This window comes from Guyanagaster necrorhizus (genome assembly GCF_019112545.1).
Source record: "Guyanagaster necrorhizus MCA 3950 unplaced genomic scaffold BT62scaffold_3, whole genome shotgun sequence".
NCBI lineage: Eukaryota > Fungi > Basidiomycota > Agaricomycetes > Agaricales > Physalacriaceae > Guyanagaster > Guyanagaster necrorhizus.
In genome coordinates this window covers 1,893,830-1,921,157 of record NW_025064882.1, presented here as the reverse complement: position 1 = coordinate 1,921,157, position 27,328 = coordinate 1,893,830, and the positions used below count along the sequence as shown (strand labels likewise).

Sequence of the window (27,328 nt, the reverse complement as noted above, 5' to 3'; positions counted from 1 at the left end):
TCCGGCATGAACGGCCATGAGTCTCAGGTTTTCAACTTTAGAAACAAGGGTCCGATATGAAACCCGAAGGACTTTGCAATACTGATTAAAGATAGCATGTAAAATGCAAAATAAGAGTCAAAACGGTATGTAAGGTAATAGAATGCGTAGATAACAGAGTTGCCGAGGATGAAGGAATACATGCGACAAAGATTGCTGATGGGTATGAATGAATGATGCTGTCCGAATTCCGTTGCGTTCCATAATTGCAAGTGCGAGTGACAAAGAGCAAGAGAAAAAATAAACAAAACAAATGGAAAAATGCATTACCACCTCAACGTCGTATAGGGTAATAATACCCATCGGAACCCCCACTTCCAGAAAGCATCACAACAAACCATCCAAACATCGACATTAAGAACCTCACCATCCACGCTGGGTCTGCCCCAACGCCCAAACCGGGACGGAGTTGCATCGCCAACGCGATATCGATGGGTGAACGTGTCACACGAGGTCGGGAAGGAGTAGACCTTACTTCTACTTCCTTCGATGGGGAAACAGCTATGGCCGTCTCTTTGGCCTCTGGCTCCGGGAATGCACCTGGAAGACTCGATGACAAGGTCATAGAAGATGCAGAAGATGAAGGCGGAACCGGGGAAGAATCCTTTGCATTCTCGACTTCGCTCTTGACCTTCTCTTCTTCCTCGATGAGCGAGGGTAGACCAACTGCTGATGCGCTGGCACTGAGGCCTAGTGGGGGGGCATCGGCCGCGCGTAGTGACCAAGCTGGTCGTGCAGGGGATTTGCGTACTGGAGACAGAGGCAGCGGGGTGAGAGATGTGGGTGTTCGATATACCAGGAGCGAAGAATCTCGTTCTTTGGGCGAGATGGGTAGCGGAATGAGCTCCGGATCGGGGAATTCCTTTGTCGCCGTAGAGAGATCATGCTGGTCTATAACCAACTCCGGAATGGATACATCAGTGGTTGTATCTTCCAAATCCAAAAGCTCCGGACTTCGCTGAACAATACTAACTGAGTCAACAGCAATACACGTCTGAGGCGAGGCTGAAGAAGAATCTAATACGGCAACAGGCGAAAGCGCAGGAGCATTCATCTCCGGCTGGGAAACGAGGGCATCGTCAATAGATGTATCCATCTCCGGGGATTCTGAAGGTGGTATATCTGGCATTAGCTGCGCGTCAGGAGAGGGACATTCTACCTCGAGAGGTAAAGAAAGAATAATCGTGTCAACCGCTAATGATTCTGATCGTTGCGGTTCTGCTAAGGCATCGTAAGAATGATGGAATGGATCCTTGTTGTCGTCGGAGTTATCATAGATGTCATAATTGTCGTGTTGTTCGTCGATATCAATCGTCGTCGGTGGTTCTACCAAGACCGGGGGTGTAGGCTGATTCCAAGTCAATGCATCATCAAAATCGCTGTATGGGTCAGAGTTATCAGAAGTGTCCTGCAGTTCTACGGCTTCTGATGCTTCAGAAGATTTCGCATCCAAAGAGCGCTGCACGACAGGCGCCCCTTCATCAAGAACAGCGGCTGTCCATAAATTCTCGGCAGCCGAAGAGACGAGCGTATCTTCCACTGACTCCCGTAGCAATACTACAACAGTCCCCTCCGCAGTGTCCGGTTTCGCGTCCTCATCGGCTGATATAATTTTTTCATCAGCGTGAAGAGGCGAAGAAATTACTGTGATGTCCTGAACCGAATATTCAGCATGAACATCTGTGGAATTTTGAACCGGACTAGGAAGGAGTGGTTTTTGCACGCTGTGCTCGGCAACCTCGTAAACGGATTCCTCTTCTCGAGTTACGGTGGACATTTTCGTAATTCCCATGCATTCGTCATCAACAGAGGGCAAGGAAACGACCTCGAATCCCCATCCCTCCTCGTCCCACTGACTAAACTCCATTAAGGGCTTTTCCTGAAGAGAAGAATGCGGAAGGGATGTGACTTCGTCCCGCGCTCCAATCTCATGGGTATCATCAACCACCGGCGCTGCTGCAGTCAAATCCAAGGCGCTGCCGCCCTTTGGTGAGAATTCAATAAGAGGGTGATCAGAGTTGCTCTGAACGACGGTTATGTCTTGCTCAGAGTAGGAGTCAGATAGTGACGGGGAAGTCGCTTTAGCGCCAAAAGCTGCCACTGGAACTGCTACCGTAATGACCTCTACAGGAGCCGCTGAAACTCTTGACTTCATTACTATAGGCTTTAACGGTACATCAGCAATGTCAACACTCTGATTCGATAATGTCTGTCGAAGGCCAAAGAGGGTGTCCGACGACACGTTGACGTCTGCTGCCCAAAGGCTGGTGTTTCCAAGCAAGACATCATTCACGAAAGGTCGGCGAGCGTGGATACCGTTCCTAGCATTCCAATCATGTGTTGGCGACAAGTCCACTAGAAGTCCATTCGGAGTGTTTGGAGTGGATTTTGAGCGTGGTTCTGAGGCAAACGAGCGAAACTGTACTGGTGCATGAAGACCACTTGTTTCTGCCTTTGGCAGACTAAGGCTTTGACTCCGAAAGGGCTTTTTCAACCGCGTTCCGACAGCCCCGAGAGCGTCTATTGACTTGTGCGCTTCGATACGCCTCCCCAACCTGCCTGGAGACGAAACTGTTGGGGGAACATTTGGGGGTTGTACAATATAATCCCTGAACTCTGGGAGTACTGATGCTGTGGTTGTAGGAAGCAATTCGACCCCATCAAGTCCTAATGAGCCCTGGCGCCTTCGTCTTCGGGAGAACCATCGCTGTAATCGCGATACGACAAAGGCGATGAATAGAACTATACTGCTATAGGAGAGCAGTGGCGCGAAGGAGGCAAACATGGGAAGCTGGTGCGCGGGTGAGACGGGCGTTGTGACATCATTTGACGAGGTCTGAATAACTGTTCGTGGGAATATGAATAATGGCGTTGAGAGATGAGGCTGATGAGGTGTATCTTCGTTTCTGATCGTCCAGTTTGAATCATGAAAAAGAAATGCGACATAGCTAGACATACCCTTCGGATGCGAGAACGCGGGCTTTGATTCTAATTATGACGGGTGAGTCCTCGCACCTATTAAAATGAATGAAGAACGTACGAATGCTCAGCATGAACCTGTGAAGATTCGTCCACAGCCGAATTAACGTCTTCGCAACTTGCACGTGAAGGTCAGATAACGGGACCGCGACGACTACGATGACTGACCAACCTCGGCATTTCAGACGTACAGAAGGCTACGTTCTGCATCAAACGATCAGATCTAAAACCAATTCTGAATGAAAAATATCAGGGCACAGCTCTTGAACATACCGTTCGGACGCGACGACCGGCGGTTTTTGAGGTTTTGGTCTAATTGCTGGTAAGATCTGAAGGTTAGAAGGGGTGATAGACAACGTACAGATCTCCAGAATGAAGCCGCGAAGAGTCATACAGGCCCAAAGGACCTTCCACATAGCTTACGTGACGGGCATCAAACGTGATGCACAATGATCTACCAGCAAATAACACACCTTGGCGTCTCGGATGCGGGGGAAACCATGCTGGGCATCAGAGCATGTGACCTTATTCAACAATTAAAGAAAGAAGTAATCAGGACACGTTCGCGACACGTACCGTTCGGATGCGAAGACAACAAGATCCTGACTTTTTAGTCTAATTGGCGACGAGCGCTTGAGCTCGAAAGCTTCTAAGACTGAATGGAGAACGTACAAATCTTCACAGGGATATCCGAGTCGTTGGCTCATGCCGGGAGTACAAACCCCATTCCTTACGTGACTGTTAGCGTACGAGAATGCAATGAGTATGGCCAAAAAGCGGACCTGTGCGACTCGAGGGCGGCGTTGACCTTTATCGGACCTAAGGATCTTAACCCGGAGATGATTGGTAGGAATTTTTGGAAGGGCGAGCTAGCACATACCCAGCCTGATACCGAACAGGTCTCGTGGTAGTAAATTCTACCAAAAGGGAGAGGCAAAAGGCAGAAAAAAAGAGGAGCGACACAATCATCCCACCAGCTTGTAATGGTGAGTATGAAGGTGAAAGGAAAGAAGTAAATGAATACGCACCACGCTGCACATTACTGGTCCACCTCGTTGGCGCCACGAGGGAAATAATTCGTCCACGTGATAAATTCCTGGCTCAGGACATCGGCTTCGAAAGGTAACAAAGCCAAAGAAAGTTACATAAACGTCCACTCGATTTGCACCGATCACTGATCCCCGCTTCTCCTGGACCTGACCACCATGCACAGTCACCACTCCCATTCAGGCCAATTCTGCAGGCATGCGTCCGGGAACCTTGAGGATGTCGTTCTTGAAGCTATACATCAAGGCTTCGACGTGTACGGCCTTACTGAGCATGTTCCCAGATACCGAATCCAAGATCTCTATCCTGAAGAGGCAAGTACTAAGTGGCAGGTACAGGCTTCGATCAAATATCTCACTACTTATTTTAGGAAGGAATGTCTTTGCCTGATCTTGAAATCCAATTTAACGCGTTTCTTGATGAAGCGCACAGATTGAAGTTGAAATATACTCACAAGATCAATCTGCTAGTCGGATTAGAGACGGAATACATCACTTCGCTGGATATTGACAACCTCCAACGGTGTCTTCGAACACATGGGGAGCGTGTCGAATACATCGTCGGCTCCATACATCATGTCAACGGCCTGCCCATAGATTTCGATTTCGACACCTTCCAAAAGGCTTTACACAGTTTAGCAAGTGAAACCGAGAAAGACACACAGGAGAATTTCCTTTGTTGTTATTTCGAGGCCCAGTACGACATTCTTCAGCAGGTGAAGCCCGAGATTGTGGGACATTTTGATCTATGCCGTCTCTATACCCCTTCGTTGCGTCTGGACAATTATCCCGCGGCCCGGAAGCTCGCGGAAAGGAATATTGCGTATGCCGTCGGATATGGCGCCTTGTTTGAGGTTAACGCGGCCGCTCTCAGGAAAAAATGGGATACGGCTTACCCCGCGGAAGATGTCGTTGAGGTGTGTACACACATGTCTATTTTAGCGCGTCGAGGGGTATGTTTTAATTGCTTCCATATCGGTTTTGGTCCGGTTCTCTACCTAGATCATCGTCAAACATGGCGGTCGGTTCACATTGTCAGACGATAGTCACGGACCCCACGCTGTTGGGTTGAATTATGACAGAGTGGCCAAGTATCTTCGAAGCGTCAACATCGCGGAGCTGTGGTACTTACAGAAGTCAATAAATGTCAACGCCGCTGGACGCAAGATTCAGCCCGTCAGGCTCGAGGGTGACTGGTGGAACCATGCATTCTGGCATGGACGATTGCATTCAAGAGATTTCGACCAATGATGTGGCGTATCGTTTGCACCCGAGGTAATTTGTGGGCCTTGTGCTTTCATACTTTTAATCCTATCTATCTATTTTGCCATTATCATCTACTTGGACTATTCCTGACAGTGATCACGAAATTAATCAATTCTCCATGCTTCACATAAAATCGGGCACCTCGCTAGGTTACCGGTATTGGAATACGCGGCGGCGGCAAACTCGCAAGAACGATCGGGACCTTCTTGGGATACGCGCGTTACGCGTAGTGTTTGGAATACGATGTAGTCCGCCATATGTCAACACTTCCGGATCCTTAACAACGGCTTATTAGCTTCCGACCCTTGTCCCTGGCTTGAAAGGTACTCTCGGCCCCCTCTACGAGATCCCTACTTTCGTAACACAAGTATTCGTTTTGACGTCCGCCCTAATTCCAAATCGCATCACGGAACCAAGCATTCTTGGTCTATTCCTGGCAGCAATTATATTCGGGCCACTTAAATCTCTATTGTCGCTGTGTTGTTTTCCGCGTAAGCATAGTTCAATCTCATTCCGGCTTTCCTAATATCAATGCTGCACAGGATTTACTACTGATCCAGATCGTGCTTTAATTATACTTCTTCCCGAACAGAGCTGAGTGGTTAGAGCTCTGCCTAATCCCTTGTGGTCCAAATAATGTTTCCTTCTATCCCGGCCATTACGCGTTGCCCCTCTTTCCTTTTTGCATTTTAATTCACTTCGACAGGACGCATGAAGCAGCGGTTATTAAATAGAGGAGGTTTTACAGCGAAAGTAGCATCAAATCCTTCTGATCTCACCCCCACTCCCAAAGAGTTCACCGTCTCAGACTTCTACAAATGTACGTGACCCTACCGAGCTTATAAGGACCAGTACATCATAAACAGAAATACCCTGCAGCACCCCTACTTCACCATGTGTTATCGCAAAATCGATACGACGAGATACTCTTGTGGACACGACACCCCTCATGGCGAGCAACGGGTATGTTGAACTTCGACCATCACCGCTCTTAATATCTGAGTCTAGCCCATGACGTCCACAGATCGATTGCAACTCCACGAGATGCAGATACAGCTCGGCCCATCTAGCCAATGATCATGATTGCAAGAGTACTTGCAAGCAATGGTTCATCCATTTATTTATCCCACCTTCAGGCTCGCTAATGACTGTCTGGACAGGCTGCGGCCCTCACAGAATGTGGTCACGAAGACGGCTCCTTCGCTTTGCTACCATTGCTCACTGCCTGCGGCATAGTAACGCCGAGCTGACCGATGCATCGTATTCTGAAGAACACGCTGGGCGACTTTGTTTTCGTTCTTGCTATTGGAGAGAAATTATTAATAGATTCGTATCTAATCTACGCACGTGGTTATCTAATGGCCGGTACCTTGTATAAAGGGGGCAATAATTCGCAATTTATCCTGTCAACTCTCTTTTAGCAGCCATGAACATCAGTGCAGATCTATCGTTGCCTCAAAAAGCCCAATATTTGCGAACTCTCCCCGCTGTTCGCGAACGTTGTGCGCGCGTATTCAATCTCGCAAGACGAGGGAAGCTTCAGTACTTTGATTATCATGCCGACAAGGAGGGTGTTATCACGGAGTTTTGCAGCGGGATAATTGCGGTGAGTCGAGAACACAGGAAATTATTCCCATTCATTTAAACGGTTGTTTCCAGCGTGACTTCGGAACAAATTACGATCAGGTTCGCACCTTTTATTGACGATGTTAAACGGCTAATACCCTGCAGGTGCCCCCCCATGGACGAATTAGCCATTGCAATATCGGACAAGATCGAGTCACACCTTTGCTTCAACAATGGACTGCTTCAGCGGGTATTAAAGAAGCATGCAAGCGTCTTGTCGATCTCTTGGTCACCTCTACTCTCTTGGATGCCGGCGCAGGCAAAGACTGGGCCTACACCGAGCAACCATCGGGAGAACGCTATTCACGGTCTGAAGGTTTGGCCGTCTGCTGCTTACACATGTTCACGGAAGGGTATTTTTCAAGCAATCCAGAGCAACCGCACCAAGTCGATGGTACAGTAGTCCGTCGCATCTAGACCATCATATTCAGTGCTGAAACTAATACACAGCGGAGGCTTTGTCCAAGGTCACCGTCGATTCAATGGCGAAGCATATGCAAGTCGATGCGACCAATCCCCTCGTCGGTCTCGACGGCCGTACATCCCTGCTTATCAATTTATCCAAGGCCCTTACCGCCAGTCCCAAATTTTTCGGGCCCGACGGACGGCCGGGAAATATGCTCGGTAAACCCTACAACCTTGAAACCATAATCTTTTTCCGAGCTTGTTTTGTTTTACAGATTTCCTGGAATCTGAGTCAATTGTCGAAGGATCGATTCGAAAAGTGCCGCTCGCCGCGCTCTGGCAAGTCTTGATCGACGGTCTCAATCCTGTCTGGCCTGCGTCGCGTACCACCCTTGCCGGTGTTTCTTTAGGTGACGTATGGCCTTGCCCCGCCCTTAGACCTACCGCATCTGCAGAAACAGATGATCTAGTTCCCTTCCACAAACTCACACAATGGATGACGTATTCCGTCATTGAGGCAATTGAAACCGTGATGAGATGGGACATCGTCGGCAAAGAAGATATGACGGGGCTGCCAGAGTATCGTAATGGTAAAATACACTCTGTGCCTCGTTTTCGGACTCTCACGGATGTGCAGGTGGACTCTTGATCGACCTGGGCGTCCTTACGCTTAAACCAGGCGTCTTGCCCACAGACCCCGTCTCTCTATTGCCCAAGGCCGCGGCTTCGCATCCGGCAGTAGTGGAATGGCGCGCCCTCACTGTGATCATGTTGTAAGTCATCTGGAATTCCAGCTTCGCCGTTGTCTCATTCCTCGCTAGGGATAGAATCGCTGATAACATTCGTGCGAAGTTGGGCCTCAAGCCTGATGAACTTAATCTGGCCCAGGTTCTAGAGGGTGCGACTTGGAAGGGTGGGCGAGAGATTGCGAAACAAAAACGTCCTGAAACCGGAGGTCCACCACTTGACATCGAAAGTGACGGCACAGTCTTTTGAGACGGCCTGGAAGACCTAAGTATCAAAGATTACCATCACAGTGTGTCATCTACTCGTAGCACCCAGAAATAAAATAAGTTACACGATATCTCCAAGAATAGCTCTCTTGAAACATGGAGGAGCTCTTTTAAACGGTGTCATCGGTGTCTGAGTTCCTTTGCGAGTCGCCAACTCAACACAAAGGCGATCAATGCTGCTATGCCGCCGATCCTGATAGATAGTTCGCTTACTGATACGGCACTATGATTTCCAGAGGATACTCACCGGAACACATACACCACCGAATTTGACCCTGCAGCTGCATTCATGATGCTTGCGGCCTTGGCTCCGTTTTTTGCGGAGCTGGCGTCTCCGTCATGGGCTACCCTGGTATCTTTGTCGAAGACAGCGAAAATAATGGATGAGATGCCCGTTACAAGGAACTGCGGTACCACAACAAATATGTTATGTATTCCCTGAAATTTTACATCAGATTCCCGGGCAGACAAACCATACAGGACTTACCAGGATGATGCCCGCTTTTGCGCTCAAGTCTTCGGTAGTTACCCCATCTCCTGTTTCGCTAATTTCAAGATCCGATCTCCGCCTACCGACTAACACAGCATCTTCACCCTCCTCTTCCTCCTCTTCCTCCTCTTCATACAATTCAACGCGATTCCCAGAGATGTTGACCCTACTGACACTAGCATCAGGATTGCCCATCAGCCTTGATCTTGATGTCTCTTTCTGGTCCGATCCGATATCAGAGTCGGAATCATGTTCTGGATCCTCGAACACGACCTCTTCCACCCCTGCATTGGAAGACCTCGTGTCCGTGAGCATTATAGCACCCGCGTCACCGGCACCAGACGTTGGCTCCGTCAATATGGCTTCACCTAACTACACGATGTAAGTGGGAGAACATGACATAGCTGTCTGGCTCCACATAACGAACCAATGCAAATGGAGCCCACTGAACGATGGCCCACGAGAATCCGGTTACGGTTATCAGAAAGGTTGCCCCTTTGACTGAGGTTGTGAAGCTGGACGCCATGGTTATCAACCACGTCTGAAACATGAATGTAGAAGCTCACAAAGTGCCCAACATGCATCCAGCAAACACCACATGACTCACGGCCCACAGGCTCGCCAGATGCACCCTGATCACGTCGGGAATTCTCCATGACGCCCACAACCTCCCTGCCGCAGTAGGACTTTGTGTATACCCATCCGTTTCATTCTGCGCCCGAGTATTATAGTATCGGGCATTAACATGACGCGCTGGTTTATGACGTGGTTTGACGATAAAAAAAGGGAGAAGAACATTCGACAAGAGAGCCAATATTGATGAGAAGAAAAGGGCCCGAGACCCTAGACGCGTAGATTCCGCCTCCAACGCATCTATGTCGTCCTGCCTCGAAATACCTGTAGAATTGATTAACTCCAAAGTTGAAGGGCCGACGGATTCCGTAAGGAGAAGAGACGTATAATATTCCCGTTTGTGAAGGTCTCCGATGTAGAGCGTGGTGTAGAAGAGCAACGGGAACCAAGAAATCCAGGTACTAGGGACGGAAACGTCAGCGCGACGGCAATAAAAAGACCATAAACAATCACAAGAATTGTATTATGCACTATGTAACGGCGATGCTCCATTAGTGTGAATGGTAGGGAAGAAATATTTTGACTAACGATCTGTTTAATTACTCTAGGCAGCGTCCGAATACTGGTAAATATCGTCTTGAATTGTTGGATGAATGTTCGGATGAGCGGGCTGAAATGGACATCAATATTATAAGACAATTGCATACGGTGGATGTAGTTACCCTCTAGGACCCGGTGCTATTGTGAGAAGGACTTTTTCCTTGACGAAAATGGCCATTGAAACGTGCCCGGCAAGTAGAAGGAAGCTGACAATGATACTGAAAACCTCGAGTTCTGCATGTCCAAGAAACGGCAGAAGAGAGGGGAGGTCTAGGTTACCGCTAAATGAGGAATATATTAATTTGCCGACAGGTATAGGTAAGATAGGCTCACAAGAAAAAGCCGATGACGCTTCCTAGACTAAACATCGCCGCGGCCCATGCGTTTGCGGCTGGTTGCTGCGAGGCTGGCAAGGTATCAACGAGAAGGGCGCGATCCACGGCCATGACTGTGTGACACTATGATGATAAAACCAAGTCATACAAGGCAAATAGAATAATACCTGCATTGATACTGAAATCGATAAAATATATGGAAAGGATGCCTAGCCACACTACCAAAGATTGCTGACCGCGATAAATGAGCATGGCGTGTCCCGAAGACGCGGCGAACTCACCTTTGACGTGAACCAGGCCCCAACCTGTCTCGTCCATCCCAACAAAAGCATCGCAGAAATGCATATGAGCACACCTCCCATCATATATGGTCGTCGTCGTCCCCACCTCGATGTGCACCCGTCGGCGAGCACACCAATCAGTGGCTGCACGACCAAGCCGGACAGAGGTCCCGCTACGAAGACCATAGCCATGGCGGACTTTGAGAGACCAAGCGAAAGCAGATACGGAGACCCGTAGGATTGTTCTACAGACCAGAAAAGCTGAATGCCTAGGAAGCCGATGGTAAGGATGGGTAAGTGAAGGTGCTTAGGACCGCGAATGTAGGCGTGTCCGGTCAGTCTACCAGCACTGGCTTCATTTCTGTCAAATGTGGTGAAGCTGCCACCGGTCATAGCGACCACGCCAGTGTAGTGGAACGTCGAGGTCGACGTCAACGTCTTGGATGTGTCATTTACGTAATGAGTATATATAAAGAATCTTGTGCTCACGGTCACCTGCTTTCAAGCCGTAACGTTCAGTTGTTCAATTATGTGCGTCGACGCGGTATCCGAAGTACGACGCTTTCAAATATCCAAGATATTCCCCCTCAGCTGTGAACTTGTCCGTCTGCGATGTTCGTCTCATAGCTGTCCTTGTTCAACGTCAACTTTCATATCGTGGCCTCTATACCCGCAGTTCGTTTCCAATCACGACCAGAATCCTTTTTGATAGTCTTCCTCCGTCCATCCGTCGTCGACCTCCGGCCTTCTTTCGTCTCAACCGAACGCCAGAACAACATCGGCATCTCGGCCTAGTCGTTTTTCTCCAACTTGTGTACTTTTGGGGGTCCTTTCTTATCCGCTTTTCATATGGACCCAATGGCGGCGCCAGTTTAAGAATACAGGAATCCATCCCTCAGCCTCATTCTTCCGTCTGCAATTCTTGCTTTAAAATTACTGCTGGCAACAACATTCCACCTTTTCTTAGTCCTCAGCTTCAATATGTTCGACGATACCTCTTATACAACGCGTACGACGACCGCAGATGCAGAGAAAAATGGCCACGAAAATATCGAACCGCTGGACGGGGGAGTGCAGGCCTGGATGACTGTTGCTGGGTCGTAAGTGGGGCTTACCTCTGTCTTGAATCAATTCCACTCGGTTGCGATACAGCTGGATGATTCAGTTCTGCACATTGGGGTAAACAGAATTCATGATGACTGCTACAAATGCCGACTTTTCTTTCAGATATATCAGCGCCTTTGGTGTTTATCAAGACTATTACACTCGCGACTTCCTTTCCCACAAGTCACCATCTGAAATCAGGTTTTCAACTTTTTCTCTCTCCGTTTTTTTTTCTTTCTCATGGTACGTGTCAGCTGGATAGGTAGCTTTCAGCTCTTTATGCAATATGCTCCTGGAATACTCGTTGGCCGAGCCTTCGACTCCGGTTATTTGTATGATCATCTCTCCTTCTACATTCCCTGGGTTCATTTTGTTCCCAGTCATTACATGATTGCCGCAGGATCTTTCATCCAAGTGGTATGCACATTCATGTTGTCCTTGACGCATCAAGGCCAATATTATCAAGTACGATTTTTTGTCATACTGAATGGATCACCACTAAAAACCTTCAATCAGGTATTCCTTTCCCAAGCTATAGGCATCGGATTTGGTCAATCTCTTCTATTCCTCCCATCTCTCAGCATCATCGGACACCATTTTAAAAGACGTCGAGCGTTTGCCACTGGTGTTGCCGTAACAGTTAGTAAAACGCCTTCCTTGTTAGTCATTATTGTGGTTGATGATCATTTGCGTAGGGTGCATCGTGCGGTGGTATAGTGTGGCCTGTTATGCTGAATCAATTGGGGCAGCGTACGTCATTCGCAAACGCGATCCGGGCCACGGGTGGCGTCGTGGCGGCGTTGCTCTTCTGTGCCAATTTGATGATGCGCACGACACATCGAGTACGTAGTGCGCACGTCGGTGGTGACGTTGACGTTGTGAGAGACATTCTTATGGATGGCGCCTTCATGGTTTCTGTGATTGCGTTAGTCTCGCGTCTGGTTTTACTTAAATGTTTCTAATTTTCAAACTGCACATATTTAGAGCGTGCTTCGTCTGTTTGGGGTTTTTCTTTCCTTGTGCATCATGAACCTTCTACCTGCTTATTTTTAAACTGACATTCCTCTCGTTCAGATTTCTATCTGCAGCTTTACTCCATTGACAAAGGAATCAATCCGAACTGGGCTTTTTATACTGTGCGTAGTGCGTTTTACACGCGTACACTATTCATTTCTCACCGGTCACCAAACAGCTTGCGATACTAAATGCAGGGAGCATCCTTGGTCGCCTCCTTCCTAATTTCTTCGCGGACCATATTGGGCCATATAATATGATTATTCCTTGCATTGCCTTCACATCTTTCCTACTCTTCGCACTCCTTGGCAGCGACATCAGGGATGTAGCGGGTATCGTGGTATTCGCACTGGCCTACGGATTCTTTTCCGGCTCATGTGCGTGCTGCTATCAGTTATGAATTCTGCGGAATGAAATAATCTACTTCCATCTCAGACTATTCGCTTATTCCCTCTCTGATATCTTTGGCGACCAAGAATATCAGCGAACTTGGGTCAGTATTTCCTACTCTGACGAGAAGCCCTCCGCTTAACACTCTACAGGACACGGATGGGCGTGGCTTTCTCGTGTGTTGGTTTGTTCATGCTCTTCGGGACACCTATCGATGGAGCGCTTTTGCGTACCGATAACCCCGATTCGTATGCTTGGAGTCGATGCATCGCATTTTGCGGCGTAAGTTATTGATGTCTCTTTCCATTTCACAGTGTTGACGGGTTGGTTTCCTAGGCAATGGTGCTTTGCGGTGCGGCCACTATGGTTCTTTCTCGTGTACTATTCGTTCACAGCGGAAGACACAAAGCAATGGGCCGTGGTCAATTGATATGATAGGGGCAAACACAAGGAACAGTATATAGTTAACTCCTTACTAGCACATCATGTGGGGAACTTTGATAACTCACAGATTTAACGACATTATCATGACAAATTCAGTGACCCACTATTTCGCATCCCTTCCTCCCCGGAGTTTAGATTCGCAGGGTGAATGATATGAGTACCGACTGGGGTAGTGAGTATATAAACGGTCACTTTGATCCACTGTAAAGTGCACATACGAGAATACAAAAGATTATAAACTAAAAAGACTATAGACCCATAAAGAATATGATGCGAAGAAAGTAGGAACTAACACTAAGTAACTTAAGGAAAACCGTGGCGATCGTGGAATTATTTAACTTTGACCTTCTTGGTGGAAACAGAAGTAGTCAGGGCCACCTCGTCAGAGCCTCTTTTCTTGTTGACCATGTTCTGTAAGGGAACAGAAGTCTGAGTAGAAGAGGTGGCGGCGGCAGTAAACGAAATCAATCCCAAGTTCGGGGAGTTTTTGCAAATACACCTGTTGCGCACCTTGAGTGACTTCGATGGACGAAAATTGCATCAACTAATATCCGTTGAACAGAAGAAAGAACTATGGGGATTGCACAAGATATACGGAACGCCGATTCTTATTAATCCAGTCCAGTCCTTCTCTGGTCAGCTTCCGATGGGTAGTGCTAAAGCGAAGAACTGAGTACACTCTTAGAATTTAACGATCTCTTCCGTGACCGCACCCTTGCTGTTGTCGACAGATAATCAATTTTACAGATGGCAGAAGTTCATTACATTCTCGTAGTCACGAAGGGCTCGCTGCGAGCCGGCCGCGAAACTGTGACGGTCTACAGAGTCCCCTAATCCACTGCCAAAGTATCTATAGCCTCTTGAAGGGCCAAAAATGTCATCATACAAGTAGCCAAAGCCTCCGGGAAACATTTCGGCAGTGCAGATTGAGCGACGAAGTAAGAAAAAAAAATCAGTGAAATATCACGGTAGTAAGTGTAAACATGTCAAGCGGCCCCTTTAAAAGACGCGACCGCGTTGTTGATGTTTGTTGTCAGGCCACGCCACTTCCGTGTCGGACATATAGGCCGAGTCAGCTCAGGTCCTTTGCACGATAGTAGAGGACAGTCCAATAAAGTTACTGTTGGAAATCCTGGGTGTTGCGCAGGATAGCTCCAGGCTGGTAAGGCCAGATAGAATGAACTTCTTATTCTACAGCTCCTACAGAGCTTGTATTTATACTCTCCAGGCTTATATCTAGAATTTACTACAACTTTCTCTTTCTCTCGAGCTTACTCATCAACTCTCGGCATGATGCCGGATTTCCCTTTCTAGAACTTTCCGGCAAAATCCCAACAGTTACGATATATCAAATGGTGCCGATTCATTTAAATAATCTATTAAATACCTATTATGCTATTCAAATAGAGCGTCCCAAGTCCCAATGTGTCCTGACAGTCTCAGAGGCTCTCAAAGAGAAACGCCGACGGTGAAGTGAAGGACGGCGTCGTGAATGAGATGGTGTATACACAATTGTGTCAGAGCCGTCAGCAATGCCGTCAATTCCGGTACAATTCATGGAAGATTCTACCAGCTTGGATCCCTTCATTTTCGTCAAAATTGTATCCGGACTAGAGCATAGAATTAGGAACCAGAAACCAAGGAGAAGTCCTCTAATCTTACTGTGTTCCGACTACCTCTTCCTCCTGGCCTTCCTCATCGTCCTCGTTGTCAGCATCAGGAAGTTCCATGCCGAGATTTTCGAGGAGATCATCCATAGCAGCGGCATCCTGTTAGCAGTAAGCAGACATCCTGGGCCAGGAAACCATACGATGTACGGACCCAAACTATGAGAATAGGCGCTGAACTAGTTTTCGCGTACGCATGCAAAAGGTTGTGCACACAGTCATCGTCTGATTCTTCTCCAGTTCCACTAAGAATGACATTAAAAATGGCGACTCGGATGTGAGGTTGAGTTATAGGTGGAGCCTACCAGGAAGTATCAATCTCCATTCCAAGACTATTTGCGAGGGGTGCTGCAGTTGCCACGGCGGGAACGCAGGTACCCGTATCACTGTTTGGGGTGCATGATGCAATGAGGCCTAAGCTGAGGTTTCCAAAAACCTGCATCATCTTAGTTTCTCGAAATAACCACGATGTGAAATGCCAACCTCTGGGATGCAGTGACCAGCTCTGTGATGTCCAATAGGCGTCAAACCCGGACGATGAAGAGATGGTGTTTCCGCATTGGTAATTATGTAGACCATGTTCGTGATTGCAAGTGCAGATGCAGCGAGAAGGAGGAGCACGAATGTCTTAGAAAGAGCCAGCATTTTGGTGAAAAAGTGTGATGGGCAAAGAGTGAACGAGATTCAGCGCGACCTCAGCTTAGCAATTTACAGTGAATGGGTCTTATACGAGTTCTTGAACGTTGCGTCGGATTTTGGGCGGAAGAGATCACACGCGTAACGGCTTTTGACAGATCTGCAAGCATTTCTTCAGTCGAAAAAAGAAGTTTTACTCATTTATTGATTGAAGACCTTAGCCATCGGGAATAATGCGGAAAATAAGAATAAGTCAACGCTTGATAGCGTTCGAACGATCTAATCAGAAGATAAGCATATGCACATTTTTTGGACTTGTAGCTAACAACTTGTCTCGGCGCGATTACAGGAAAGAGGTCCTGGAAATGCGCCTAATATAAGGAAGTCAACTTCTTGGTTGTGTTCGATATGCGTGCTACATCCCTTACCAAAAAAATATGCGAGCGGAAACGAGATAGGATCATGCATATTAACCGAAAGCCAGAGAACAGGAAAGTGAAAAGAAGGCGGGCAAATAAGGTCTTCCGACTACTCCAGTACCCACGAGGTATGTACTGATCCTTGTTTTTAGGTAAAGGCAGCAGCGACTCCAGCTACTTCACTCCTGGATCCATGACAATGAAGTCGAAGCAGAGAAAAAAAGAGGCAGAGCTCTATGCTGGCACCGAAGACATTCGCGACGCGTTTTCCAGCTAGTTTGGTCGCACTCTTGGGTGAGATCTCATCAGTCTTCGCCAGCACGATGGTCCATAATGTCCACAAAAAACTTTACCACCGCCAGTAGGTTACGCTAAATCGCACCAAACTTCACCAGATAAGCTCTTTCCTTTGCATATCAGCCACCAGATGTCGCGCCGGCTTCCATCTGGACTCTTGAACATTTCAGACCCCGACTCCCGATAGGCAGCGTTCGGCAGACATTTTATAGCGCCGATATTCAGGAAATCGCCAAGGGTCTCAACTCGAGTGGGAATAGACGATTCAAGTTCTCACGTTGCAGCCGTGCGGGGAGGGCCCTAGGTCGGCGTACGGGACACTCTTGACGAGATATGCAAGTTCTGGGTATAGAAACCTGAGTGATAGCCGAGGCGATCACGTTGGTAGGCCAAATTTCCCCTTCTGCCAGTGATGTCGAGTTAAAATTGTGAAGCAAACCGGACTATTCCCTCCCTTTGTACGTCGCACCCTATGTCGGTTGTCTTGATGACGCCTCTGCAAAGCGAACACCAACGCCGTCCCGATGCTAACAATGAAATATGTTGGCAAGGCCAGTGTAGACAGTCCTGTCACAGCTCGGAGATTGTGCAGCGCACACTACACCGGCATGTCTTCGGTCGCTCTAGGGGATTGTTGATATTCCCGCTGTCCCCGAAAAGAACAGCTTCACAAATTCTGAATTAGGACTAAAGTCGGTGCGAAGTGGAATACATCTCTCAACCTACATCCAGAGCGACCTCGACACTTTTTTTTTGCAATTTTTTCCCGTCGACAGAGGCTTCTAACCAGGAAAGGCATCAGAACTAACGAGTACCCGATGTTTGCATTCAAAGTTCTCCACCTTTCCCCGGACTAATGCAAGATAGACTTTATTCAAACGGACCAACGCGGGTTCGATGCAAAGTGGGAATCAAACCTGGTCCCCCAGGATGCGATAGAGCTTATGACAAGCAAGTAGCATGTGGAATTATTCCAGGTCGGTGATCTCGTCAAAGTGAATCCACCCCTACTTTGCGGTGTTGCATTTGACGTTGCAAGGTAGGCGAATCATTCAAATCTGCTCGACGTGCCCAATGCATCTGCTGTGGTAGTGATGACCCCATTAGCGTCCCGGAGGATACGACAGTCAGAATGAAATAACAGCTAGGCCCTCCAGACAGTGAGAACGGTGGTAGTGCAAAATAGGGCTGATGAGAGTATCGGTCCTCTTCGTCGGGACTGTGGGGGAGACTGCTGTTGCCGGTAGGGGACTCGCAAGTATATTCGCCGTTCTTCTTGGCTTGGAAAATAGCGGACACTTGGCTATGCTTGAATGACAAAGGTAAGCTTCAGTGCCTCAGGTACAAGTAGCAACGATATTGAAAGATTGGTACGGAACAAGACTACCCCAGGGAAGGATCTATTCCGTCGTTCCGTTTCCTACGGGAAGTGAAGCCATCTATAATTCAAGCATTAGGAAGAATCTGCCTGCGAAGAAGTCATTTTCAGCGGAGACCGCTCTCGAATGAAGGTGCCAGCATAAGATGTTGTTAAGCTTCACAAGGCTGAATATACCACATCTGTGAGATATGATGGAAGCAGATGTAGATGTAACACGGCCAAGACAAGTTCTAGTGCTACCCATGAACCTTTAATGTATTCATTCTTTTCATCGGAAAGGGATCCCGGACATCTCTGTGAATTGGTAGGGTCGCCGCCTCTTTAAACTCCTTTTTCTTTAGCTCATGAGCACTAGAGTGAAATGTATCGTCATAATTGACAGTAGGGCCGCTCTGGTCTACGGGACATCGGCCTCGACACCAATTGTTGGAGCTATCTTGACACTAATCAACGATGCGCGTATTGCGGAGGGTAAAGTGAGCGTTTCATTCATCAATCCTGCGGTAAGCGTCAGCATGAGGCCAGATACTAAGAAGAGATGCTGAATCACCGTTGTAGCTGTATCATGTAACCGTGGGCGGCAATCAAGGGTATGGAACACCGGGATTTGATTCCCTGGCAGGCTGGAATTCTGTAACGAGCCGGTCTAGGAACACTAAAATTCGAGGAGTTACGGTATGTTACCGATGGTTGGTTCTATGAGAAAGTGTTAGCCGGAGATTTGATGTCGCGAGAAAGGGATGTACATCGGCCATGCAAGATGAAATGGAGAACCCAAGAAACGAATAGTAACTTGGTATTCAGTTCCGCAATTTGGCCAAAACAAATCGTTTAGCTAACATATACACCCTACGGTTTCAATTGAATAAGTCTGACAATAGTGTACCTTGTCTAGTGAGCTATGGGCTAGTATCTGAGTCGAGACCAAATGGGTTCAGCTTGAGTGCAGCGGCCAAATTGCCGACCGGCCCTTACCAATCATAGCATCGCTGCGCGTCAAAAACGGGGGTTATGAAGAATCCATGAAACATGTAAAGGGACAGAAAAAGGCAGAAAAGCACTGCAACCTTGCCTTCAATACCTATCAGGGTCACCATGGTAGGAACATAACTCTCTGGTGATGGTGGTGTTCCCGACGTCGGGTGTCGCCGCATTGGTAAACGTTTTTCGGTCTCCGCCTGAATGATGACCGGGCCGCATGGCCGAACGCTAGGAAAAGTCTATGTGGCGTTGACATTCTGTCATCCGAGATCCACTGAATCTTAGACCAACTTGTCGCCTGCTTACCATTCCTTATGATGCCGACTTATATCACATTGTTGGGGAAAATGCAACCTTTATCGATGGTATCATTCCAGCTCCCTGGGGCCTGAAGGCCATGCTGACCATGCAGTCTAATCCGAAATTAATGTTCGTCGTTGGTCGAATTGATAGGCGGAATGGGAGTGGTCCTTCGCCGATCATATCATAATGGATAATTCCGACGACATGTCCTTCATGGCCGGACCATGCTCTGTTCTTTACCTAACGCTCGACGGACGATCCGAGTCTTTAATGATTCCCAATCCAAGTTTAATCAATTATTGCCCAGGCCTATATATATATGACAAGCAGGCTTCATCTTTACCCATTCACCGCTCCGTCTTTCCAGCTACCATGCCTTGGTATCAGATCTTCCAGGACGGTCCTGAATACGAGGCTCGCAGGAAGAGGTCCATCTTCACCCCCCCGAATGTGACTCTCAAGGATGTCCGCGACGCGGTACCAAAACATCTTTTCGAACGTTCTACATTCTGGGGACTGTTCTATGTGTTCAAGCATCTGGCCATAACCTACTCCTTTCATCTCTTTGCCACTAGAATCGATGTCATCTCCCAATTCCTAGTTGGCGGATCTGATGACAGACCCCTTCATAGTCTCGTATCTGCCTTCCTCTGGCTCACGTTTTGGGCATGGCAAGGCTTTGCTTTCGCGGGTATTTGGTGTCTTGGTAATCTCATACCACTCGTTCGTCACTGAATTGTGCTCTCATACTATCTTGTAGGGCATGAAGTACGTGGCGCATCACAACCTGCCTTGCTCTATCTCTTATAGGCTTAATCATCAGGCTGGCCATGATGCCATTTCCTCATATCGTATCGTGAATTCCATTGTCGGTATAGTGCTCCATACGGTTGTATTGACTCCCTACTACGCGTGGCGTGCAACGCACCGTTCGCACCATGTAGGCATTACTCATCGCTTGTTTCCCGCTCGTATGATCTCACACTGCCTTTAGAAAGGGACTAACCATATGGACCGTGACGAGACTTACATGCCACCTACGCGCAAAGATTTTAAACTTCTGGATGGAAAAGTGGCCGTCCGAATGGACTACACCGAGATACTGGAAGAGACACCGGCTTTCACACTCTTCAAGCTATTTGTGCGCCAATTCTTGTGAGCTGTCATCTGTCCTATCCGACCGGCGTCGCGCTGAACCAGTCTTTAGTGGATTTCAACTATATCTTTTGTGAGGAATTGTGACATTTTACATCCTCCCATCAAAACATAAACTTTGTAGACATAATCGGAAAGGCAACGCGAAATATCCGGCGTGGACAAGTGCAAGTCTATATTGTCTTCCTCTGTGGCAAAACTAAAATGCGGCTTGTAGCATTATAAACCTTCGTCCCTGTTATTCAAACCCGAACAACGTAAGTTGGATTCCGCCTCTGTCCTGTCTCCCACTGATGACGAGAAGGCCGATCGATCATCGTGTCAAACATCGCCATTGGTACCATGTTGTCTATTTTAACATGGTTGACCTACACATTTGGTTGGACATCTGTCGTTAAATTTTATTTTGTGCCTTGGCTTGTAAGCAATCATCTCGACATATTTGCATGCGCTGATTCCGATGGTTGAGCAGTTCCAACATAACTGGTATATTATCATCGAAATTAGGCTGCTCGGTTTCCTAATTACTCGTCTCACCAGGATGGTCATGTTCACATATCTGCAGCATAGCGATCCCACGATTCCATATTATCGAGGCGTGAGTGCCAATCAGCCTTTTTCATTTCCCTCGCTAATTCGTCTCAGGATCAATGGACGTTCGCTCGCGGTGCCTTGGCAACGGTAGATCGCCCCTTGTTCGGATGGGTTGGCAGAATTCTCCTTCATAATGTGCGGTCTTGTATGAGGCTATGGTCTACTCGCGCTCACAGCCCGATATAGATTAGCACCAACCACTTGGCCCACCACTTCTTTGTTAGTGTACCCTTCTGTGAGTTTATCTGTATTCCGACGTTTCCTTCTTCAACTTAGAATCCTTAATCTAGATAACCTTCCTGAAGTGACGGAAGCAATCAAGCCCGTACTCGGCGAGTATTACAACTACGACTCTACGGTCAGTGGCATAGTTGAGCCTACTGAATTATCGATCTGACGATGAGCAGGGTGTACTGTTCGCTTTATGGAGATCATTTACTCAATGCACATTCGTTGAGGATGATGGTGATATTTTATTCTTCAAAAACCAATATGGAGAAGCTGTAAGCGAGCCTGCAGTCGAGTTCTCCTAATATGATGCTACTTGAAATGCTACAGCTGACATGCTGATGTGCAATGGAAGTCTTTTTCTTATCCATTACGCTCTCTTGAAGTTGAAGTCAGGGCACTAGAACGCGTTATCTAAAGCGTCGCGGCAAAAACAGCTCTGAAATTAGCTCCGCCACAAAAGCAAGGCCGAAAGACCTATGTTGATTGTCTATTGAATCCGTACAGTGACACCAAGTGATCTTACAACACTAATGACTTGGGGCAGCCAATAACTGCTCTCCAAGTCTCCGCTGTCTACAATTGAATGCCAAGGTTCCTCATGTTATTCGACACCCGTCTTTTCAGTGGAAACACGAGAAACTCATGCGAGCAACTGATGATCTCAATGACATGACAAAGTATTAGGTCATCAGTCTGTGGTCAGAAATCACGCAATTTTACAAAGGAAACGCCCGTAAAAGACCAAGTTCCACGCCCGGGTAATAACGAACTTTCTGTAGGAGCGCCCATTCTCATTTTTACTCCATTCACTACTACGATAAAATTACAGCAGATCTCCGAGAGCAGCCATTTCCGGGCCTCCGGATTCCTAAAAGTAAGTTAGATTTCGAACAAACCCGAAACAACCAACTGCTTACCCTCATACCTGTCTCCCAGTCTAAAAAAGCATGTGCATTATTAGCAAATGAATAGCTACGATTGCGAAAACAACGGCTCACAGCTATAGATAATGGTGACGGCCATCAGAATACCAGTTCCACTTCCAATCGCACCCATTAAATCGGCAGCAACAGATAGAAGACCAAGAATAGCGCCACCGAATGCAGCGGCGGTGGGGATGACACGTTTCAGCTCCTTGTACATAGAGCCCTCTCGGTGACCAGCCATAACCTAAGAAGATACGGCATGAGTTATGAGAAATGGGAATTTAGAGAAAGACTATCTAACCATTTGTTGATCCTTGAGCTGTTTGGCGACATCTCGGGGCCCGGAGCCGGATACTTCTATCCATGTCTTGGAGAACAGCGCACAGGCAGAAAGCATGAAGGTGATGTAGACGGCGGTATGGATAGGATCGAGGATAGCCTCTTTCAAGTCATGAGGCGGGGACATGTAATACGCGATGCCGGAGGTGGCTGCAAGTTGAGGTGAGTTTTCCAGGGGCTAAGACGCGCCAATCAGTATTGAAAATGAGGTCATGGTATATTATGAACTACAAACCTCCCAAACACCCAAAAGCTTTACGAAGAAGTTACTAGGGAACCTAGAGGCGAGCATCTGCGAGATGATGAAGACATTTGACGTCAACGCGGACTCCAACATGATAGGCATGTTTGAAGTGTAAAATAATTTAACGGGATAGGAGCCACGTTGACCGCGGAATCGGTTGCTCTTGACAGGAATTTCAATCCTGAAACCTTGAAGATAAATGACAGCGGCGAAGACAATAATGGTGGCGATGAGGTTCATAACATTGGGGAGGCGATCTCTCCAGAAAGCCTCACGCAGCGCACGACCCTTATCATTCCAGGTGAACAAAAGGTGAAACAGCGCGACAATAGCACCTTCAAATTCTGGGCCACGTCCCGTGTTGACAGTAGTAGGCGAGAAGGCTTTCCAAACGATAGATTCACAGATGTTGGTGGCAATGAAGAGCGAGATACCGGATCCAAGACCGTAGCCTTTTTGTAAGAGCTCATCGAGGAGAATGACAATGAGGGCAGCGACAACTAATTGGATCATGAGGAGAAGACAGACGCCTGCGCCGAGGTCCTTTGGTTGACCGTATAGACCTGTGAGAACATGCACGGTCGCTTGGCCGAACGAGATGATGAGAGCGAAAACTACAGAAATTTAAGTAAAGAAATGAACACGCTTCCAGCCAGGAGTGATGAAGAAGGACTAGATCGCTCACGTTTCTGCGCGCCCGAAAACAAAGCACGATCCTCCTTCAAGCTGAAATCGACCTCAATCAAGTTCGCACCGGCAAGTAGTTGCATGATCATTCCAGATGTGACGATAGGACTGATGCCCAATTCCATTAAGGTTCCACGGTTCGAGGCAAGGATGGTTCGCAACCAGTACAGAGGGTCCGATGAGTCCGACGACATGATTCCATAGAGGGGTACTTGGGAGCACACCAAGAAAATTAAAAGACTAACAGCCGTCCATAATACTTTTTGGTTGAATGGAACCTGGAAACAGTATGAGTTGCATACTTCCACAACACGTCCGGCTACATACTTTGCGATCGGGCGAGGAGACCTCTGGAAGGATGGGCAGGAAAGGACGGACAAGATTCAAAAACCGAACTGTCGAAGAGATATAGTTAGAAACCGAATACTGAAAATATAGACTCTACCCACAACCGCTCATGATAGAGAAAACGAAGAGTGGTAGTCCTCAACTAAATTTCCTGCCAAAGGCGGACGTGGCAGACTTACATAATCAAATCACACACGTGATGAACACGTCACTCTACCTTTAACACTCCTGACAGTAGGTTAACTCGCGTCCTTCAAAATCTAAGGGAAACATGGAATACAGATTAAATGTTCACACAGGCTTTTGACCAGAACAAAATTCGGCTTTTAGTTAGTTTATCATTAAAGGGAATCCCGACTCATTTTACCTGAATCAATGTTATTCCAACCATTTTCCTTTTTTTGTCTGACCCAAAACAGTTATTTACCAGGAATGCTTTTCTGAGTTCATATCACAGTGTCTTGGTAAATGGAAGCACGTCAGAAATGATATTTCATATATTTTACATCCGGCACACTACAAAATGAACTTGTCACAGACTCAGACTATGCAAATTGCCAATACGTGTCACTGGAATTCCGCTGCTAGACTGTTGTACTTGAGGCACAAGTCATTCCATTCAGGACTTGGCCTGACGCTTTCTCGAATAGCATTGGGACCAGAGATAAGTGTCATTTGGAGACCAGCCTCGGCATGCCAGATAATATGGCTAAGAAATCGAAGGCACACACCAGTCATAAATTTCGAGGCATATTAAAGCCAAGTTGAAGAGGGCCAGCTCACCAGTGTAAGTGGAAAATGCCTTCACCCGCACCGGCAGAACAAGATTTGGTCAAAATCGTATATCTGATAAAGATCACACGCACCAACAGCAGGAGTCCGGAACCTAATGATTGTTACATCTCCAATAACAGGGATAACGTCTCTCCTAGATGGGTTGATAAAGTTCATTACCCCACCGGAGTCACCGGGCTGAATGACATCAAACGTGCTCTGTGAAGTGAGCGGGTTAGATTCTCTAGGGCCGATGCCAGATAAGAAGTCTACCCCGTGAAGGTGCATCGGATGACCGCCACCATCCTCGCCCAAGGGCATCACCAATTGCACTAAAGCGTTTGGTGGAAGGACTATGATATGGCTGTCTTCTGGGAAAGTGTCATTGTTATTCATGATCTGGACAAGCGTGGGGATGGGAGGATCCTTGTAGGAGATATCGTTGATATGCCATGTATCCAGTGGATTCGTCTAAATGCTGCATGAGACAAGGCTAAACAAACCCTCTTCCACATACCGCTGTAGCACCCTATTACAATGCCTTCTGTGATCCAGGAAAACATGAGACAAAATTGATTTACGCACCGTGGTGAAGTTCAACGTAATGTTGACATCCGGCTCCGCGTCAGGACCACCTGGCTGCAATGAAATTAGATTCTGTACCTTTCATTGCTCTAAGGCACGTCGCTTACGCTTCCAGGATGGATCAGAGGCTATGAAATGAAACCATCAGCATCGCCTAACGCAATTTGAAAGAGCATGGTACACACGTGGAGTTGTGTTTCTTTCAGCAAAGTGATGTTTGCCTGGGATGTTGTCGGGTCTTCAAAGGGAGCGCCAGCATAACGAACGATAGCTATGGAAAGAGTAGCATTCACTATGTCCCGTCAGTACAAAAATTTTTCACTCGATAGAGCTCACCCACAGTTGGGGTTTTTCGTTTGAGTTCCACCGCGGGGAATAGACCTAAGCCAGTAGTTTCCAACGGCCTGTTTTACGTTGGCATAATGATGAGATTTAATGTCCAGGCAAGAATCCGTACCTGATCGGCAGTGAATACGACCGAGTATCGTTGACCTACGGACGTTTGATAAGAACAAAATCAAAGCGCTGACTAGCATTACACGAGGAAGAAGGGTTGGCGCACCGGCTACGTACAACAGTCAGTTACAGATGTCCTATAGATGCAATCTGAATCACTTACGGTAGAGTTCCAGCCCTTCAACTTCTACGGGCTCAGTAGAAATACCGTCTTCTTCAATGACTGTAAGGTTATGCTGGTCAATGATGAATCCAAACACGGCACGAGGAGCGTTGCTGATGAGCCTAAGGCGGTACCGAGTGCCAGAAACAACATTGAACACCCCAAATGGGACCTCAGGTCCACCTATGTAACATTAGATAGTATCTCATATGATGAAAATGATACGAATGTACCCTGCGTTCTACCAACTCCATTGATGAGTCCTGCGTCATAGATCCTAGAAAAAAGAGGATCGGCCGGAAGCTAAAGCAAGCCGCAGGAGCCACTCACGGAATGCTTCCTGTTTCCTGAAAAATGTTGAAATCGTCGGTGGAGAATCCGTGGTACCATTCGCCGAGCTGGAAGATAGTAGAGTCGTCGTCGACATCATACAAATTCAGGTGAGGATCTTCGGGATCTATATTGCGAGTGTAGCCCGCCGCAGGGTGAAAATAGGCATGACCGTACCATATATAATTAAAGGACCCCTGAGGGGACTCTGAGTCTCAGCAACCATATTTCTAAGAAAAAGGGCACACCTCAAACCGTCGACGTATTGAACACCAAGGCCTGAGCGATATAAAAAGGTTCCCGCCTGGTTTCCGGTGTCGACATTATAGGTGAAAGACGTATTAGGTGCGATTGGGCACTGTGTCACGAAACTTGTACCATCAAACTCGGGATGGCCAAGTTGAAGAAGCCCACTCCAGTTCTGAAGCAACCACGCGTCAAATGGCGTTGCGGTAATGATCAAGGGAGAGATACAAACAATGCTCGTACTTGCACGCATGTTTGTATTAGTAAGTTCATTTTTGACATTGACCTAACGTGATAGATGAGGACTAGGCTTAAGCATGGCAAAAGCGTCGACTGACCGTTATAATATTGCCTTTTTGTGCCGTGATAAGGGGTCCGGGAAATTGCAATGTGTCTGATGTGAACCCGGCCAAAACGGAGCTAACTCTACGTCAGGAAACGAAGGAAGGAATTGTAATAGCTGGACTCGCTTGCGCTCGAAGCCGTCAGGAGCAGCAATGGCATTCCCTATGATTAAGTTATAATGAACTTGGCTCGCGCGAACCAGGGGCGCAAGACGCAGGAAGATGAGAATGGCTAGATATTTCAGCATATTCGAAGTGAATTCAATGATAGTTTATGTAGGATGGTTGGCAAGTCCTTTATACTGCAGGATATTGAATTGTGAGATTTTGCGGACCTGAATTCTCAAGGAGATATACCATCTTCCCAGTGCAAAGCGACGGAAAGAGTTAAGCATGGCAAAACCAATAGGACGCGGAGACAGAGACATTGACTTCACAAGCCAAGACTTTGAGGCAAATTCGTGATCTTCGACGCAGCAAGCGATGCAGTCAGCCTAGTGGTTCTCTATGCTTAGCATGACATTGCCTCTCCTGTAAACCCACGCAAGACAAAGCCGGATTAGTCGTGGTATTAAGTCTGTAAGAATATGCGATGTTCGTGGAGGATAGTATCGCAT

At 47.4% G+C, this 27,328-nt stretch overlaps 9 protein-coding genes across 9 annotated transcripts; 4 read left to right on the top strand and 5 right to left on the bottom strand.

Annotated features, from left to right (window-relative positions):
* Nucleotides 1–13: 13 nt before the first annotated feature.
* On the bottom strand, nucleotides 14–4,079 carry BT62DRAFT_1072071 (uncharacterized protein). The gene is made up of 12 exons (XM_043178827.1): nucleotides 4,047–4,079; nucleotides 3,899–3,995; nucleotides 3,801–3,845; nucleotides 3,691–3,747; nucleotides 3,595–3,633; nucleotides 3,492–3,542; nucleotides 3,380–3,436; nucleotides 3,292–3,330; nucleotides 3,191–3,241; nucleotides 3,080–3,136; nucleotides 2,998–3,027; nucleotides 14–2,945 (listed from the first exon to the last, which is right to left on the bottom strand). The coding sequence occupies exons 2-12, from the start codon at nucleotides 3,985–3,987 to the stop codon at nucleotides 314–316; spliced, it is 3,147 nt and encodes a 1,048-aa protein (XP_043045012.1). The 5' UTR covers nucleotides 3,988–3,995; nucleotides 4,047–4,079; the 3' UTR covers nucleotides 14–313.
* A 144-nt stretch (nucleotides 4,080–4,223) lies between these two features.
* On the top strand, nucleotides 4,224–5,315 carry BT62DRAFT_882564 (histidinol phosphate phosphatase H; the record flags this gene model as incomplete). Its single annotated transcript, XM_043182710.1, has 3 exons — nucleotides 4,224–4,383; nucleotides 4,440–4,981; nucleotides 5,067–5,315. The coding sequence occupies 3 exons, from the start codon at nucleotides 4,224–4,226 to the stop codon at nucleotides 5,313–5,315; spliced, it is 951 nt and encodes a 316-aa protein (XP_043045011.1).
* A 1,419-nt stretch (nucleotides 5,316–6,734) lies between these two features.
* BT62DRAFT_927221 (DUF1688-domain-containing protein) lies at nucleotides 6,735–8,449 on the top strand. Its single transcript, XM_043185202.1, has 7 exons — nucleotides 6,735–6,936; nucleotides 6,990–7,016; nucleotides 7,062–7,350; nucleotides 7,407–7,580; nucleotides 7,637–7,951; nucleotides 7,999–8,134; nucleotides 8,183–8,449. The coding sequence occupies exons 1-7, from the start codon at nucleotides 6,757–6,759 to the stop codon at nucleotides 8,355–8,357; spliced, it is 1,296 nt and encodes a 431-aa protein (XP_043045010.1). The 5' UTR covers nucleotides 6,735–6,756; the 3' UTR covers nucleotides 8,358–8,449.
* A 45-nt stretch (nucleotides 8,450–8,494) lies between these two features.
* On the bottom strand, nucleotides 8,495–11,046 carry BT62DRAFT_978263 (uncharacterized protein; the record flags this gene model as incomplete). The annotated part of the gene is made up of 11 exons (XM_043189336.1): nucleotides 8,495–8,567; nucleotides 8,622–8,812; nucleotides 8,862–9,236; nucleotides 9,292–9,379; nucleotides 9,431–9,898; nucleotides 9,951–9,967; nucleotides 10,026–10,107; nucleotides 10,160–10,318; nucleotides 10,371–10,485; nucleotides 10,540–10,603; nucleotides 10,654–11,046. The coding sequence occupies 11 exons, from the start codon at nucleotides 11,044–11,046 to the stop codon at nucleotides 8,495–8,497; spliced, it is 2,025 nt and encodes a 674-aa protein (XP_043045009.1).
* Nucleotides 11,047–11,634: 588 nt separating this feature from the next.
* BT62DRAFT_961404 (MFS general substrate transporter) lies at nucleotides 11,635–13,826 on the top strand (the record flags this gene model as incomplete). The annotated part of the gene is made up of 13 exons (XM_043188594.1): nucleotides 11,635–11,753; nucleotides 11,806–11,832; nucleotides 11,881–11,958; nucleotides 12,012–12,089; nucleotides 12,138–12,222; nucleotides 12,274–12,396; nucleotides 12,453–12,682; nucleotides 12,742–12,776; nucleotides 12,832–12,893; nucleotides 12,950–13,148; nucleotides 13,207–13,264; nucleotides 13,314–13,443; nucleotides 13,498–13,826. The coding sequence occupies 13 exons, from the start codon at nucleotides 11,635–11,637 to the stop codon at nucleotides 13,594–13,596; spliced, it is 1,323 nt and encodes a 440-aa protein (XP_043045008.1). The 3' UTR covers nucleotides 13,597–13,826.
* A 1,437-nt stretch (nucleotides 13,827–15,263) lies between these two features.
* On the bottom strand, nucleotides 15,264–15,917 carry BT62DRAFT_916497 (uncharacterized protein; the record flags this gene model as incomplete). The annotated part of the gene is made up of 4 exons (XM_043183996.1): nucleotides 15,264–15,374; nucleotides 15,427–15,517; nucleotides 15,578–15,708; nucleotides 15,756–15,917. 4 exons carry the CDS (start codon nucleotides 15,915–15,917, stop codon nucleotides 15,264–15,266), a joined length of 495 nt encoding a protein of 164 aa, XP_043045007.1.
* A 3,744-nt stretch (nucleotides 15,918–19,661) lies between these two features.
* Nucleotides 19,662–21,571, top strand: BT62DRAFT_978261 (uncharacterized protein; the record flags this gene model as incomplete). Its single annotated transcript, XM_043189335.1, has 12 exons — nucleotides 19,662–19,987; nucleotides 20,100–20,229; nucleotides 20,284–20,444; nucleotides 20,497–20,517; nucleotides 20,569–20,611; nucleotides 20,662–20,701; nucleotides 20,749–20,864; nucleotides 20,917–21,042; nucleotides 21,090–21,173; nucleotides 21,225–21,273; nucleotides 21,329–21,396; nucleotides 21,446–21,571. 12 exons carry the CDS (start codon nucleotides 19,662–19,664, stop codon nucleotides 21,569–21,571), a joined length of 1,290 nt encoding a protein of 429 aa, XP_043045006.1.
* Nucleotides 21,572–21,913: 342 nt separating this feature from the next.
* BT62DRAFT_991043 (SecY protein) lies at nucleotides 21,914–23,933 on the bottom strand. Its single transcript, XM_043190264.1, has 8 exons — nucleotides 23,915–23,933; nucleotides 23,793–23,860; nucleotides 23,464–23,743; nucleotides 22,770–23,392; nucleotides 22,497–22,712; nucleotides 22,268–22,439; nucleotides 22,187–22,206; nucleotides 21,914–22,137 (listed from the first exon to the last, which is right to left on the bottom strand). The coding sequence occupies exons 1-8, from the start codon at nucleotides 23,922–23,924 to the stop codon at nucleotides 22,093–22,095; spliced, it is 1,434 nt and encodes a 477-aa protein (XP_043045005.1). The 5' UTR covers nucleotides 23,925–23,933; the 3' UTR covers nucleotides 21,914–22,092.
* Nucleotides 23,934–24,282: 349 nt separating this feature from the next.
* On the bottom strand, nucleotides 24,283–27,082 carry BT62DRAFT_428438 (laccase). Its single transcript, XM_043180864.1, has 19 exons — nucleotides 26,838–27,082; nucleotides 26,706–26,787; nucleotides 26,600–26,653; nucleotides 26,370–26,542; nucleotides 26,299–26,318; nucleotides 26,122–26,248; nucleotides 26,025–26,068; nucleotides 25,792–25,974; nucleotides 25,735–25,737; nucleotides 25,630–25,664; nucleotides 25,513–25,576; nucleotides 25,358–25,464; nucleotides 25,280–25,300; nucleotides 25,173–25,226; nucleotides 25,105–25,116; nucleotides 24,861–25,058; nucleotides 24,680–24,806; nucleotides 24,597–24,615; nucleotides 24,283–24,522 (listed from the first exon to the last, which is right to left on the bottom strand). Exons 1-19 carry the CDS (start codon nucleotides 26,957–26,959, stop codon nucleotides 24,381–24,383), a joined length of 1,587 nt encoding a protein of 528 aa, XP_043045004.1. The 5' UTR covers nucleotides 26,960–27,082; the 3' UTR covers nucleotides 24,283–24,380.
* Between the last annotated feature and the right edge of the window lie 246 nt (nucleotides 27,083–27,328).